This window comes from Drosophila kikkawai, chromosome 3R (assembly GCF_030179895.1).
Source record: "Drosophila kikkawai strain 14028-0561.14 chromosome 3R, DkikHiC1v2, whole genome shotgun sequence".
In the NCBI taxonomy this organism is placed as follows: domain Eukaryota; kingdom Metazoa; phylum Arthropoda; class Insecta; order Diptera; family Drosophilidae; genus Drosophila; species Drosophila kikkawai.
Window position 1 is genome coordinate 20,156,157 of NC_091731.1, and position 14,031 is coordinate 20,170,187.

The 14,031-nt window shown below is 48.2% G+C and overlaps 5 protein-coding genes across 6 annotated transcripts; 3 read left to right on the forward strand and 2 right to left on the reverse strand.

Moving 5' to 3' along the window:
* Positions 1–299: 299 nt before the first annotated feature.
* On the reverse strand, positions 300–10,075 carry Hcs (holocarboxylase synthetase-like protein). 2 transcript variants are annotated; one of them, XM_017168074.3, is made up of 12 exons: positions 9,674–10,075; positions 9,283–9,620; positions 8,790–8,946; positions 7,687–8,708; positions 7,476–7,624; positions 6,318–6,456; positions 6,057–6,260; positions 5,817–6,002; positions 5,611–5,760; positions 5,404–5,547; positions 649–980; positions 300–590 (listed from the first exon to the last, which is right to left on the reverse strand). In XM_017168074.3, the coding sequence occupies exons 1-12, from the start codon at positions 9,813–9,815 to the stop codon at positions 413–415; spliced, it is 3,141 nt and encodes a 1,046-aa protein (XP_017023563.1). In that variant the 5' UTR covers positions 9,816–10,075; the 3' UTR covers positions 300–412. The 2 variants fall into 2 exon arrangements, with proteins under 2 accessions (XP_017023563.1, XP_017023562.1); XM_017168073.3 differs by having other exon boundaries at positions 6,318–6,474.
* On the forward strand, positions 1,250–5,075 carry ksr (kinase suppressor of ras). Its single transcript, XM_017168078.3, has one exon. It carries the CDS (start codon positions 1,510–1,512, stop codon positions 4,468–4,470), a length of 2,961 nt encoding a protein of 986 aa, XP_017023567.1. The 5' UTR covers positions 1,250–1,509; the 3' UTR covers positions 4,471–5,075.
* A 250-nt stretch (positions 10,076–10,325) lies between the features above and the next one.
* Positions 10,326–10,442, forward strand: LOC108075579 (uncharacterized). Its single transcript, XM_017168095.3, has one exon. The coding sequence runs from the start codon at positions 10,326–10,328 to the stop codon at positions 10,440–10,442; it is 117 nt and encodes a 38-aa protein (XP_017023584.1).
* A 32-nt stretch (positions 10,443–10,474) lies between these two features.
* HDAC3 (histone deacetylase 3) lies at positions 10,475–12,153 on the forward strand. The gene is made up of 3 exons (XM_017168091.2): positions 10,475–10,632; positions 10,692–10,780; positions 11,008–12,153. The coding sequence occupies exons 1-3, from the start codon at positions 10,475–10,477 to the stop codon at positions 12,075–12,077; spliced, it is 1,317 nt and encodes a 438-aa protein (XP_017023580.1). The 3' UTR covers positions 12,078–12,153.
* A 58-nt stretch (positions 12,154–12,211) lies between these two features.
* Snr1 (SWI/SNF related, matrix associated, actin dependent regulator of chromatin, subfamily b, member 1) lies at positions 12,212–13,983 on the reverse strand. The gene is made up of 2 exons (XM_017168093.3): positions 13,451–13,983; positions 12,212–13,151 (listed from the first exon to the last, which is right to left on the reverse strand). Exons 1-2 carry the CDS (start codon positions 13,720–13,722, stop codon positions 12,311–12,313), a joined length of 1,113 nt encoding a protein of 370 aa, XP_017023582.1. The 5' UTR covers positions 13,723–13,983; the 3' UTR covers positions 12,212–12,310.
* Positions 13,984–14,031: the final 48 nt, after the last annotated feature.

Genomic DNA, 14,031 nt, shown 5'->3' on the forward strand with positions numbered 1-14,031 from the left:
CAATATTAAAATGCGCCTTTATTAAGATCAATTTTCAAAAACACCCATATGTAGAGGAATTGATGGCAATAACAATGGATTTGAACAGGATAAACGTAGAATTTTTTAAGAACACTGAATATACAGGAGATTAATTGTATACTTGTTATTTAAACACCAATTGGTATAACTATTGGACGTACCCAGTAACACATTTGACTTTGGCAGTGCTCAAATTAGTGGAACAATTCATATACGTTTAATTAATTTAATTTTAAGCAGAATAAATTCGGTTAAGCCACTTTGGGAGAAACACCATATAGTATATAATAAATTTTGTTTATAAATTTACCTAAATGCTCCTAAAAATACATGTCGCTAATAGCTGGATTAAATATGTTGGTTAGGGAAATATGACTTTTTTTATAATTAACTAATAGTACTTGGGTACAATCAATCCTTTTAACATATCGAAGCTATTGCCATCGGGTTGCACCGTTTCGATGTTGCCAGTGGGTAATTTAACCTTTAAGAAGCCAAACTCATCGATTCCCACAATTTCCGCTTCCCTTTCCTGTTCATTTTGAAGGCAAATCTTGACGGATTGACCACTGAAAAATAAAATTATTTATTACAGATATTTGTTTGCAGGAAGATTAGTCATTTTACCTGTGTAGCCAGAGAGAGTAGTACAAAGCATAAAAGCTATCAAAATCTCCGTTTTGTACTTCGCCCAAAAGTCTTTCGATTTCATTAAAAATCCTGGCAATAAATATCTCATATTTAAGTACAGGTAGCTGGTTATTTGGAGTACGGGCATTATGTTCGCGTATCAAATCGTTAATGCAAACCGTTGGCTTTGAATTATTCAAATTGATACCGCTACCGATGTTAACGATTGCCTGTGAGCCTTGTAGGGTGGTATTAATGACGAGGCCACCGATTTTTTGGTTCCCATTTGCATAAATGTCGTTGGGCCATTTTATGGATATATCCAGTACCTGGATTATAAAGGAAAACATTATTTTTTTAATTTCAAATTTTAAAATATTTAATAACTGATTTATAAATATAAAAATATTCAAAATTTAATTGAAATATGATTTTTTTTATGTAAAAAATTAAACAAAAAACAATTAAGGAATTATTAAAAACTATTTCCATTTCCTTGGTATCCCTAACGGTTCTATTTGCGGTATATCTAAAGTTTTAACAGCATTTTTTAGTACTTTTCGTCTAGCCGTGCTGCGAACGGCGTAGTAACGAACGGTCACACTGGCTCCCTGCGCTGCACTTGGTGTAGAGAAATTTCAACAACAGCAGCAGAAACTATAAAAATTATCGCATTTTTCGCCTTGTTGTTCCGTCTCGAGTTGCGGGCGTGTATGTGTGAGCGCCGGAGTAGCAGCAGCGAACGCCAAGGTCGACGGAATCGGGCCAGAATGCAGAGCGGAGCCCCGGCAACTGGTGCCACCGAATCGTCGAGTCCCAGTGAGTTCGTCTGAAAAAATCAATCGGATTCCGCCGAGAATGAGCAGGATGAGCAGCAGCGCCGCCCAGATGGCCGCGGGGGTCGTCGGCCATGGGAGCAACAGCAGCAGCAGCAACAACAACGCCCACGACTCCAGCAATGCCAACGAGCCCGGCTCCGGTTCCGTGTCCGTCGACAGCAACCTGATCATCATTCAGGACATGATTGATCTCTCGGCCAACCACTTGGAGGGCCTGCGCACGCAGTGCGCCACCAGCTCGACGCTAACGCAGCAGGAGATTCGCTGTCTGGAGTCCAAGCTGGTGCGCTATTTCTCGGAGTTGCTGCTGGCCAAGATGCGGCTCAATGAACGCATTCCGGCCAACGGTCTGCTACCCCACGCCACGGGCAACGAGCTGCGCCAGTGGCTACGGGTAGTTGGCCTCAGCCAGGTGTCTCTTAACGCCTGCCTCTCCCGCCTGACCACGCTGGAGCAGAGTCTGCGGCTCAGCGACTCGGAGATCCGTCAGCTGCTGGCCGACAGCCCCAGCCAGCGGGAGGAGGAGGAACTGCGGCGCTTGACGAGGGCCATGAAGAACCTGAAGAAGTGCATGGAGTCCCTGGAGAGCGGCACTGCGGCGAGTAACAACGACCCGGAGCAGTGGCACTGGGACTCCTGGGACCGGCCCATTCACACTCACCGCGGCAGCATTGGTAATATAGGATTGGGTCTAAATGCAACCGCCTCACCGCGAGCCAACCACCGCCAGCACGGTATCAAAGGGAAGAACACAGCTTTAACGAACTCAACTAGCTCGCGAAGTGGCCGCCATTCGCCCACGGGAACTGAGGAGCTCACCAGCACGCAAGGCTCCCAACTGACCTTGACCCTGACGCCCTCGCCACCCAACTCGCCCTTCACGCCCTCCAGCGGTTTGAGCAATAGCCTGAATGGAACCCCGCAGAGAAGCGGCACACCGCCACCCGCAAGAAAGCACCAAACCATGCTCAACCAGAGCCAGATGCCGGTGGAAGGGGAACAACAACAAACCCGCAACCGCTTGCCTACGGATCCCAGTCCCGACAGCCACAGCTCCGGGAGTTCCGACATTTTCGTAGATGCAAACACCAATGCCACCTCAGGAGGTAGCTCCTCCAACGTGTTAATGGTGCCACACTCGCCCGGCGTCGGCCACGTAGGCATGGGCCATGACATTAAGCATGGCTTCACCGGCAGGGTCGGCCTAATGACCACTTGCCGGCTGTGCCAGAAGCCGGTCTTCTCCCGCTGGCTCAAATGTACGTATTGCAAGTACATCTGCCACAAGACATGCGAGCCACACGTGCCGAACTCCTGCGGACTTCCCCGAGAGTATGTGGATGAGTTCCGGCACATCCAGGAGCAAGGTGGATATGCCAGCCTGCCACATGTGCACGGCGCCGTTAAGGGCTCACCACTGGTGAAAAAGAACACGCTGTGCAAGCCGCTTCATCATCAGCATGGCGACAGCAGTTCCCCAAGCTCCAGCTGCACCAGCTCCACGCCCAGCAGTCCGGCGCTATTCCACCAAAGGGAACGAGAGCTGGAGCGGGATCAGGCGGGAAGCTACGGAGGCAGCAGTTCCAGCGCTAACCTGGTTCCCACTCCTTCGTTGGGCAAGCATCAGCAGAGTCAATTCAACTTCCCCAATGTGACGGTGACTGGTAGTGGTGGAGGGGACACGCTTATTTCCAATGAACCTGAACCAGACCAAGCCCCTCCCCCGCCCATAACTGCAAACGGAGGTCTAGATAGTCTGGTGAACAGCTCCAATGGGCACATGAGCCATCTAATCGGTAGCCAAAGCTCAAATGCTTCGAGTTCCGCCACCGTGACCGAGAGTCTGGTCAACAGCACCACTACCACCAGCACTAGTAGCTTCTTTCCGCGCAAACTGAGCACGGCAGGAGTGGATAGAAGAACGCCCTTCACCAGCGACTCCACGGACACGCACAAGTCGAATGACAGCGACAAGACTGTCTCCCTGTCGGGAAGTGCCAGCACAGACTCGGACCGGACTCCCGTTCGAGTGGATTCCACGGAGGATGGCGATTCGGGACAGTGGCGCCAGAACTCCATATCGTTGAAGGAGTGGGATATACCGTACGGCGACCTGCGTCTGCTTGAGCGGATCGGGCAAGGACGCTTCGGCACCGTGCATCGAGCCCTGTGGCACGGAGATGTGGCCGTGAAGCTGCTAAATGAGGACTACCTGCACGACGAGCACATGCTGGAGACGTTCCGCAGCGAGGTGGCCAACTTCAAGAAGACTCGCCACGAGAACCTGGTGCTTTTCATGGGCGCTTGCATGAATCCGCCATATCTGGCCATTGTGACTGCATTGTGCAAGGGCAACACCCTGTACACGTATATCCACCAGCGCCGCGAGAAATTTGCCATGAACCGGACGCTGTTGATCGCCCAACAGATCGCCCAGGGAATGGGCTACCTGCACGCCCGCGAAATCATCCACAAAGACCTGCGCACCAAGAACATCTTCATCGAGAATGGCAAGGTCATCATCACCGACTTCGGCCTGTTCAGCTCCACCAAGCTGCTCTACTGTGATATGGGCCTGGGGGTGCCCCACAACTGGCTGTGCTACCTGGCGCCGGAGCTCATCCGAGCGCTGCAGCCGGAGAAGCCGCGCGGCGAGTGCTTGGAGTTTACCCGCTTCTCCGATGTGTATTCTTTTGGAACGGTGTGGTACGAACTGATTTGCGGCGAGTTTACGTTCAAGGATCAGCCGGCGGAATCGATCATTTGGCAGGTGGGACGTGGAATGAAGCAATCGCTGGCCAACCTACAATCCGGACGCGATGTCAAGGACCTGCTGATGATGTGCTGGACCTACGAGAAAGAGCACCGGCCGCACTTTGCCTATCTGCTGACCCGTCTAGAGCAGCTTCCCAAGAAGCGACTGGCACGGAGCCCCTCGCATCCCGTCAACCTCTCCCGATCCGCGGAGTCCGTCTTCTGAGCGAGCTGCCTGCACCCTGCCCTGGCTACTATTGTTGCATTCTAGTACAATTACGACTACACAAGCTAGCTCTCCTTCCGACAGGTAAACTCTTCTAGGCAAACTCTAAACTGTGCTAGGCAAGCGATTATTGTAAATATTTAAAGGCGTAACTAACAAATTATAGCAAACGATTTTAAACTATAAATAATGTACATGAACGCATATATCGAATGCAATGCAGTTGTGAGCAAGCAAAACAAAAAACAAAGGCAACACAAATGTTAACTCGAAAAAGACAAACGTTTAGATCTTAAAGAGCCGAGGCGAAGCAGAGAAAGTATAGACATAAAGCAAGCAAACAAGAAAGCACTGTGGCAAATACATATGTATATCTGTAAACGTTAATCAGGTGAGCAATTTCTATATTGTTAATTATGTGTAAGCAAAGCTCTATCCATATATGTACGTACTATGTGTGTACACAGATGTGTATTCGGGAGGTTAGTGTTTAAACAAATATACTTGTATTGTGCATTATGTATGGTCGAATGTATATAGCAAACGGAGTTTAAATGAGAAATCCAGCAAAATGTCAAATAAACTTATCACTAAAGCCAAATTAATCGGAACGATGTTTGCCCTGGGACTGGGGATTGGGAATACGATTCCAGAAATGTATATCAGGTCGGGCATCGAATTTCAAGCTCGGAGCGCGTGACTTTCCCAGGGTTCGTCAATGGATAGATCGATACATCGATGTTTTTTTTTTTTAATTTTTAGCCAAATCGATTATGGAGGTTTTTATAAGAAAGGACGCCTCTTACCAAATTGAAAAATAAAATGAAAATGTACACTGCCCTGGCAGCTAGTATTATAAATTCCAGTTACACTTTCATATTGAAGGGTTTCGATAACTGAACAGGCGAATTGGTTACCCGATGTATCACTTACCCCGTATTGCTCATGACCACGCAACGAATTGACGATTGCTGCTCCGATTAGATGCTGCAAAAGAGGCAGCCGAGATCCCAAAGGTGAATCCATGGCCAGGTGGAGTTGTAGGGAAAACATGGCACAACCCAAGGGACTTAGCCACTAAAGGGAAATATTTTAAATTATGAATTTAAAAAGGCATATTAAAAGGCATTTAATATTAACCTGATTATTGCTTCGACCAACTCCTGCGGTCTGTTGCAGGGGAAGCACAGCCAGGCCATTGATGAGCTCCAGATTGTTAATGACGTGCATCGAACTGCTGACTACCGGTGCATAAATGACCAGGCGTCCAATGTGCTCTGTTTTCAGGTGCTATAAAATAAGTTATATAATTTGAACTGAGCTTTTAACCTATTTAACGTTCTCACATCAAAGTAGTCGACGGTGGAAAAATCGTCCGGACAGGAATGTATGAGAATCGGCAGGACATTGTTGTTGGCCACCGGTGGCTTGTCGTCCTTGCTACAGAATTTAAGCGTCAGCTTGGGCGTCGCTATGACATTATCGCTTCCGCTGCAACGCAGCCGCAACTTTTCAAGGAGCTCGAACTTAGACTGGAAGTGGAGAAAGATGGGAGAGCTGGAATATAAGTCTCATTTGATGCTCACCTCATGGCGTCCCAGAAAATAGGCATGTTTATAGACCACACCTGGCTGGGACTGATCAACGCCCTCTCCACCCTGAACCAGCACATCCAAATATTTCTTCAACAGATCCGCAAAGATCTCGAGGCGAGTGCATTCGCTTTGCTTCAGGATGGAGTACTTGGTTTCATCCGACTCAAACTCACTGGGACTGGTTTCCAAATGAACCTAATTTGAACACGAAAATTAAGTTTTGTGAAAATCGAACCCCAATTAAACTCGTACCTGAGAGAAGACAGCTTTGCCGCCACTGTGGAGGCTATGGGCCAGCATCAAGCTGGGCGTGTTCCAGGTCTCCTCGGTGCCCAGCACCTGGACGTCCAACTTGTGGATGTTACCGGCCAGATCCTTCAGTTCCAAAGACCTTGGACATACTAGAGCTCTGAGCAGCGTTTCGTGGTTCGATTTTGTTTTTTGTTTGTTTTGTTTTTGGTTTATGTTTTTTTTTTTATTGTTTTTTTTTTTTTTGTTAATGATAGGTAGGATTATAATAGTAATGATAGCACACAAATAGAAGCACACATAGAGGTAGATAAAAAATGGACAGGTAAAGAGGAGATCACGCAGACACAATATGGGTAACCGAAGAGTGGGTTAGGAATGTCAAGCAGAGGATAGGCTCAGAGTATCCGATAATTGCAGAATAATATTGATTAAATTGAGTGGGAATAAGTCTTAATGAAAGCACAGTTGATGCACACCGAATTGAATAGAAAAAAAAGCATTTACAGAGGAAACAAAGCCAATTTGAGCATGAAACATTTAAGAAAACGAGAATAGGAATTAGTTAGAAATCATTTTAAAGTAGCACGATTATTTAAAAATAAAAAGGGAAATACATTTTAAGAATTTAGGCCTTTTCAAGGACTTAAATTCAGTAATTTAGTTTCCAGATGTGTACTATAAAATATTTTTTTAAATAAAATCTAAACAAATCAGAGCTGCCACAGGAATCGTAAGGGTTTTGTTTAATTAATTAATGTTAAATATATCGCGATCAAAATGTATATTATTGAAAATATCTTAATTTGCTATACAGGAAAATCAAATTAAAATTTTTGTGCTGAAATATGTCTTTTTATATTTTTAGATATCCTATTAATTGATTTTAAACCCATATATTCATAAAATCTTAAATTAAATTATTAAAAAATCAAAAATAAAAGCTTTCACTAAAATGTATTTTCCCTTTAAGTGTGCTCATAGCAAATCGCTTTCGATTGGGTGTAGAAAACATGCAAAATAGAGGATTCCAGTATACTCTTATTTTATTATACGGTTATTTTTCTATCAAAAAGATAGGCAAGGTTAGCTATATGTTTTAGGGCCTGTCAGTCTGCTGCTTCTCAGTGTGTTTTGGGAAACGCAGTGGAACTAACTTACGGTTTGCGAGAATGTGATTTGGTGGACTCCTCGCTGTCGGTCGAGAAGTGCTTCTTCACGGGCGAAGGTTGGTAGCAAAATATGTGATGCATCATCTTGACCCGATGCCATTTGTCGTAGGAGAACTGAACCAATTCGTGCTCGCGCACCTAAAAGCGAAATATTTCTTAAGATGAGATTTTCAAGATTTACCATTTTGCTTTGATCTCACCTCAGCTGTGCGGTAGTTTGGCAGGATAAAGTGCAATATGTCCGAGCACAGGCTGAGTACCTTGCCGCCCTGCAGAAAGTAGTCCACCAGTATCTGGCCAATTCCTGGCGCCACCGAGCCGCAGACTACCAACAGCGCAGTATGCTCGGTCCAGTGCTTCTGGGCGGCCTGCTGTGGCATTAGCGGATAGATGGTATACACATTTCGTTCCAGCAGCTGCTGCAAAGTCGCCAGTGTGGATTCCCGTGCACTGGCACTATCCGAATAAACCAAAACATTTAGGGGCTTACTCTCCTGCAGGCTATCCTTGTTACGACGCAACACTGGGCGCGAGGACGTGGTACCTCCAGCTGCTGGTGGTGAACTCAAAGGCTTTACAACCTCAAACGTTTTGGCAGCCTTCACGGGTTCAGAAGCTGGTGAAGATTTTACAGGTTCAATGCCTTTACTCGGTGTACTTGGCTTACTCAAAGGAGTAGTCTTTATAGGCGTGATTTCCACTTTTTCGATCTTTTGCAGTTGCGCCGCCTGGGCAGCCGCAATCTTCTCCAATTCGCTTGGCTTCGACTCTTTACTAGGCGCAGATTTGGAGTCTTCTTTGGTTGGCAAGCTTTTGCTTTTATTCGGAGTTGATTTGGCCTCGCTTTTAGCAGGAGAATCTTTAACATCATATTTCGAGGGTGTGGGTGTGGCCTTGACATCGGTTTTGGGCAAACCTGCTGATATCCTTGCCGGAGACAGAGACGCTTTATTAGTGGGTTCCACCACGGCCACCGCCTTGGCTACGGGCTCAGAAGGCGGGCGATTATCGAGTCCCTGAAGATCCGATTTCGACTTTCCCTCGGAGCGATTACGTTGGTACTCAAACTCTGTGGCCTGGTGGGCTAGTACACCGACTGCTCGCAAATCCTCCAAGTGCTTCTTCCAGCCCTCCTTGTCCAGTTCCAAGGTTGTCCGGGACTGTCGCTTCAAGTGTTTGGCCAGCAACTCGAACGGCTGTGGATCCCCTTCCCGCTGCACCGCTGGAATCGAGATAATTGCACATTAATGGACATATAACGTAAATGACTTGGTTCAGGGACGATATTTCATTTCCAGCTTACACTCAATCCGCATCAGGGGCAGCTGATCGTTAATGCATAAATTATTTCGCAAAAATGTCGTTATCAACAGTTGGGTGAAGTGCTCTACATCGGTCTCGATGAGCACAGCCAGGTGGGAGTCAATTTTCCATGCAATTAGCTTACCGTAATCTTCCAGCTGATTCATGGGCAGCCGTCATGCAAGGAGAAGAAGAGAAGGTGACACTAGGTTAGCAGCAGCTCTTTGACGCCGGCTCCATATCGATTAAACTATCACTTGGACCGGCTACATCCTAATCACATTAACGCACGCAACACCACCAACATTGTGGTAGGCTGGCTTCAGCGGGTAAGTTATTACACTCAACATAAAAGCCAACCTTTCTGAACCTTTTACGTTGATTGGATGATGTAAAGAACTAATAGGGAAGTGTTCTCTCTTTTTCAGGCAATAAAATATTTAAGTTGCATTCAAAGGCAATTTCTTAACTAAACAACACCTCCCAAAACTCACCCGCACGGCTGTGGTGTCCTGCGAGCCGGGCCGGTGCAGCGGTTCCACCTGCGCCTCCAAGAGCAGCTGCATCCTACGCTCGCCCTCCTTGGATAGCGACACCCGCTGCTTCGGCGGAGCCACCGAATCGGTCGGTGTGCCCACTGGCGTCAACGTGTCGGCAGCATAGGCAAACGGCAGCAGGCTGGGAGCGGCCGGAAAGCTGATCCAGGGCGTTATGTGGAGTGTCTGCAAAGGACGAAGGCAACAGCCACGCTGGTTGCCATACAGCCACAGGATGTCGGTGACCTTGGCCGCGTTGCGGTTACCGCAAAGCTCAGAGCTGGCGAGCGCGGGATCTGCGGACAAAGGGTCTATAGTTTTACCAGATTCCAGGGAGTCCCTAACTCACCGAAGCCGTCGTCGCTTCCAGCCTGGAGGGCATAAAAGGCTATGCTTGAGGGCTGCGCCAGGTGCTCGGCGATCTTTGAACAAGCCTTCTGGATGCGCCAGGACTGCAGGACGGTGGCGCTCACGTAATACAGGGTCAACATCTTGGCGACGGGAGCTCTGCCCTAAGCCCTATTCCATCCGACGCTCCGAAAATCAATTGCGGTTTCGTAATTTGCACCGCTTAGGCGGAAAGGGAATCGGAATCAGAAGCGGAATATCGGTTGCTATGGCCAGCAGGAGCGCTCAGCGCCGTTTTCAGCGAGTTGACACACTTTTCGCATTCCCTTGCCCACTGACATTTATTGTTGATTACTGCATTCCACTAACTGCACACCCACACAGGCACAGCCGGAGCTTTATCCCGAATTTCGTCTGATAAGAAAGCGCGGCAGGCGTTTACAGCGATGGCAGCTCCGCTGCTTTCTAGCCAGATCTGGCGGGGTTAAGGCTCATCACTGGCCATCACTGGCCGACATTTTGCCATTCCGTTCGCAGAAAACACAAGCCGATTGTCATTCACCCGTCACGCCGCTTGGAACTGTTTTTAATTAGCGATTTCTAAAAAAAAGTACTTAAGCCGAGCTGCGTTGATTTAGTGGCCACGAAGCGGCATGCTGTTGGGCGAATACGACACGACCCGGCGCCTCCTGTTCATTGTGGCCGTTCTGCTGATTGTTTTGTATGCGAAGACGTACCTGCTGCCCGGCGTGGATCTGGACTACGACTAGCGGCTTGTACACCGGCCCGCGGAGCAGCAGCGATGACGGACAGACGGGTCTCCTACTTCTACAATGCGGACGTGGGTAACTTCCACTACGGGGCCGGGCACCCGATGAAGCCCCAGCGCCTGGCGGTCACGCACAGTCTGGTGATGAACTATGGCCTAGACAAGAAGATGAAGATCTACAGGCCGTACAAGTGAGTGGTCCTTTCCCGGATATCTTTGTTTTCGCACTGCAAAATGTGTCTTTTTGCAGGGCCAGCGCCCAGGACATGCTGCGCTTCCACAGTGACGAGTACATAGCCTACCTGCAGCAGGTGACTCCGCAGAACATCCAGTGCAATTGTAAGTGGACTGTATACAATGGTACCATTGACCTTTCAGTGCCAGCTTAGTGAAACCTATTTAATCCACTTGAATATGCAAATTTAAGTACAAAAATAACACTTGAAATACAAGAAATTAGGCAGCAAATATTTGCATTATTCATGAAAGTCTCTTTTGTGTTCCATTTGCAAATAATTCAGGATAGATTAGAATATAAACTTAAAAGTTCCCCCTTTCGCTTTCAGCCGTGGCCTATACCAAGTATCTGGCCCACTTCAGCGTGGGCGAGGACTGTCCCGTGTTCGATGGCCTCTTCGACTTCTGCGCCATGTACACGGGTGCCTCGCTGGAGGGTGCTCAGAAGCTGAACCACAATCACAGCGACATCTGCATCAATTGGTCTGGCGGACTGCATCATGCCAAGAAGTTTGAAGCGAGCGGTTTCTGCTATGTGAACGACATCGTGATTGGCATCTTGGAGCTGCTCAAGTATCATCCGCGAGTGCTCTACATCGACATAGACGTGCACCACGGCGATGGCGTCCAGGAAGCCTTCTACCTCACGGATCGAGTAATGACTGCCTCGTTCCACAAATACGGCAATTACTTCTTCCCGGGAACGGGAGACATGTATGAGATTGGCGCGGAATCGGGTCGATACTACAGTGTGAATGTTCCACTCAAGGAGGGCATCGATGATCAGAGCTACTTTCAGGTGTTCAAGCCCATCATCTCGGCCATCATGGACTTCTACCGACCAACGGCCATTGTCCTACAGTGTGGTGCGGATTCACTGGCCGGAGATAGACTGGGTTGCTTCTCCTTGAGCACAAAAGGGCATGGGGAGTGCGTCAAGTTCGTGAAGGAACTAAATGTTCCCACCTTGGTCGTTGGGGGCGGCGGCTATACCCTCCGCAACGTGGCACGTTGCTGGACACACGAAACGTCGCTGCTGGTGGACCAGGACATAGAGAACGACCTGCCTGCCACAGAGTATTATGACTTCTTCGCCCCCGACTTTACCCTCCATCCAGAGATTAACTCACGCCAGGATAACGCCAATTCAAAGCAGTATCTTGAGCTCATCGTGAAACACGTTTATGAGAACCTCAAGATGTGCCAGCACTCGCCCAGCGTTCAAATGGTGCAGACACCGCCGGACGTTGACTTGGAGGAGCTTCGAAACAACAGAGACGAAGCAGCCGATCCCGATGTGCGTATGTCCCAGGCCGATGAGGATAAGATGGTGGACGCCAAAAACGAGTTCTACGATGGCGACCAGGACCAGGACAAGCCCGATTCGGCAGAGAGTTAGGATTGCTTTAAGTACAGTAAGGCTTTGTGTTAAGTGTTAGCAATAAAGAACCGCAGACGGTTAGATTTTAACTTAATCCGAGGCTACTTAATGGGACACATTTGCCGAGAATACTTTATGGAAAATTAGGTAAATTTGCTTTTAAAATCGACTGACACACATGTATTTGAGATGATTAAGGGTACTTAATAGGAGGATTACTATATCGACATTGGTGGACGATCGCCGGAAGATCACCAGCCGGTCGTGGTGTTGGCCAGTCGCCGCATTCGTCGTGTATTGCGGTCCTGGTCGCGTATCTTCTTCTCCATCTCGGCGTCGGTAAGCGTCTCTAGGAATGGGGCCCACGCGTCGGCATCGCTGGGATTTCGGAACGGTACATCGATAGTGGAGAGCGGGGCCTCGCTGAAGGCATAAGTGCGGCAGTGCCAGGATAGCTGGCCGCGGATGCTGTACGCAATGGCCGTCACAAATTCACCTCCCAGTCCCAGCTCGGCACACAGCTTGATGGCAAACTCCTCCGGATTATTGTTCTTCTCGGACATATCCCACTCGACCTGGTCGACGAGCGAGGTGTTGCCCACGTGAATGTTTAGCTTGACGATGACACGCTGGTCACAGCTCTCCTCGAGGATGGGCGGATCATTCGGAAACGCCTCGATTTGCTGCCGGATGGCCTGAGCTATAGCTGGTACGAAGGGTAGCGGATTGAGGTCCAGGTCGTCGCAGAGCACCTCCGCAAACTGCTCGGGGGTGATCATGCTCTCGTTCTTGTTCCAGGTGAAGGTGTCACGCAGCTTCTGTCCCTCCAGCTCCATGTCCAACCGAATGGGCACAAGGCACTCCTTCTGCGCCGCATTCTCCAGGCTGGCCGTGGGATCTGTGTCATCGAAGCACATAGGAAACGTGCGCACCTTCTTAGTGTGCACTCGGTTGCGGTTTATGGGCGTAGCCTGAGGCACTGCGTCCAGGTGGCTGGAGTTGGGCATCGTGGGCACATACTGCGGCTGCTTCTTGGATTTACTCTCCCGGGGCACAGGCGTGTCCGAGGTGTTTACCGAAACGGCGCGGTACCTGGAACGACGTTTCATATTGAAAATTAATGATTCTGACTGAAGACGTTTTTGACAGAAAAACTAGGTAGGGATGATTGCAGTCATGATTGTATCATGATTGCAGTGCTGCCTTCAAAAACTAATTTGAAATCAATTGAAATATGTTTCCTTTTGTGGCATACTTTTGGACATCATTTTAATCGAGTTTACAGAGATTTTGAAGGCCCCGTTTTTTTTTATTCTTGTTTGCAAGTTTTTCTTGTTTTTTAGAGTTCTTTCAGACATTGTTTTATAAATATTTTGGGTCTCGCCACTCACTTTTCATCGTTGCCGGCCATAATGTCGTCCACCTCCACGGCGCGAAGCAGCGAAACCGAACTGGCCAGGATATGGGAGCTGAGGCCGGAGTCGGCCAGCCGCTTGCGCTCCTCATTGGACAGAACGATTCGTGTCATTCCCGGGTACTTCTTGTAGAGGATGCCGCGGAAGTGCCGCATGTAGTTGCCCACCTCAGAGCCCACATAGTAGTACTCGCCGCCCTCCTCCAGCTGGAAGGCTACCGGCTTGTCCCCGTACGTCTGCAGGGCCATCTTGAGTCGGTCTTCTTCCTGTAGGTTTTGACACACGGATTCTCCTCGGGATTTGTTCTTATTTTTCAGACCACAAATTTTCTTGCCGCATACACAAACACAGACATGGACATGGCGTCTATCGCGGAAGTGTTGGAAAATGCCCGGCTCACCAGCGCAATTCAGTGAAATTAAAAAAAGCTAAATTTACTCAATAGTATTTCGGTTTTACAATGTTTATAGAACAAAATTATTAAAGTGAAATATTTTTAATTAAATTTTAAAATTAATTACAGGTAAAACTACATAACTTTAAATTTATTTAGAAAA

Bases quoted from the DNA above. Each gene is read 5' to 3' on its own strand.
- ksr (XM_017168078.3), top strand. From the start codon at position 1,510: ATGAGCAGGATGAGCAGCAGCGCCGCCCAGATGGCCGCGGGGGTCGTC.
- Hcs (XM_017168073.3), bottom strand. From the start codon at position 9,815: ATGTTGACCCTGTATTACGTGAGCGCCACCGTCCTGCAGTCCTGGCGC. The intron at 7,625-7,686 runs GTGAGATCAAAG...TTTCGCTTTTAG, and splicing joins CAAACTACCGCACAGCTGAG to GTGCGCGAGCACGAATTGGT. The intron at 5,761-5,816 runs GTGAGAACGTTA...CTTATTTTATAG, and splicing joins CCACCGTCGACTACTTTGAT to CACCTGAAAACAGAGCACAT.
- LOC108075579 (XM_017168095.3), top strand. From the start codon at position 10,326: ATGCTGTTGGGCGAATACGACACGACCCGGCGCCTCCTGTTCATTGTG.
- HDAC3 (XM_017168091.2), top strand. From the start codon at position 10,475: ATGACGGACAGACGGGTCTCCTACTTCTACAATGCGGACGTGGGTAAC. The intron at 10,633-10,691 runs GTGAGTGGTCCT...GTCTTTTTGCAG, and splicing joins AAGATCTACAGGCCGTACAA to GGCCAGCGCCCAGGACATGC. The intron at 10,781-11,007 runs GTAAGTGGACTG...TTTCGCTTTCAG, and splicing joins GCAGAACATCCAGTGCAATT to CCGTGGCCTATACCAAGTAT.
- Snr1 (XM_017168093.3), bottom strand. From the start codon at position 13,722: ATGGCCCTGCAGACGTACGGGGACAAGCCGGTAGCCTTCCAGCTGGAG. The intron at 13,152-13,450 runs GTGAGTGGCGAG...ACGTCGTTCCAG, and splicing joins ATGGCCGGCAACGATGAAAA to GTACCGCGCCGTTTCGGTAA.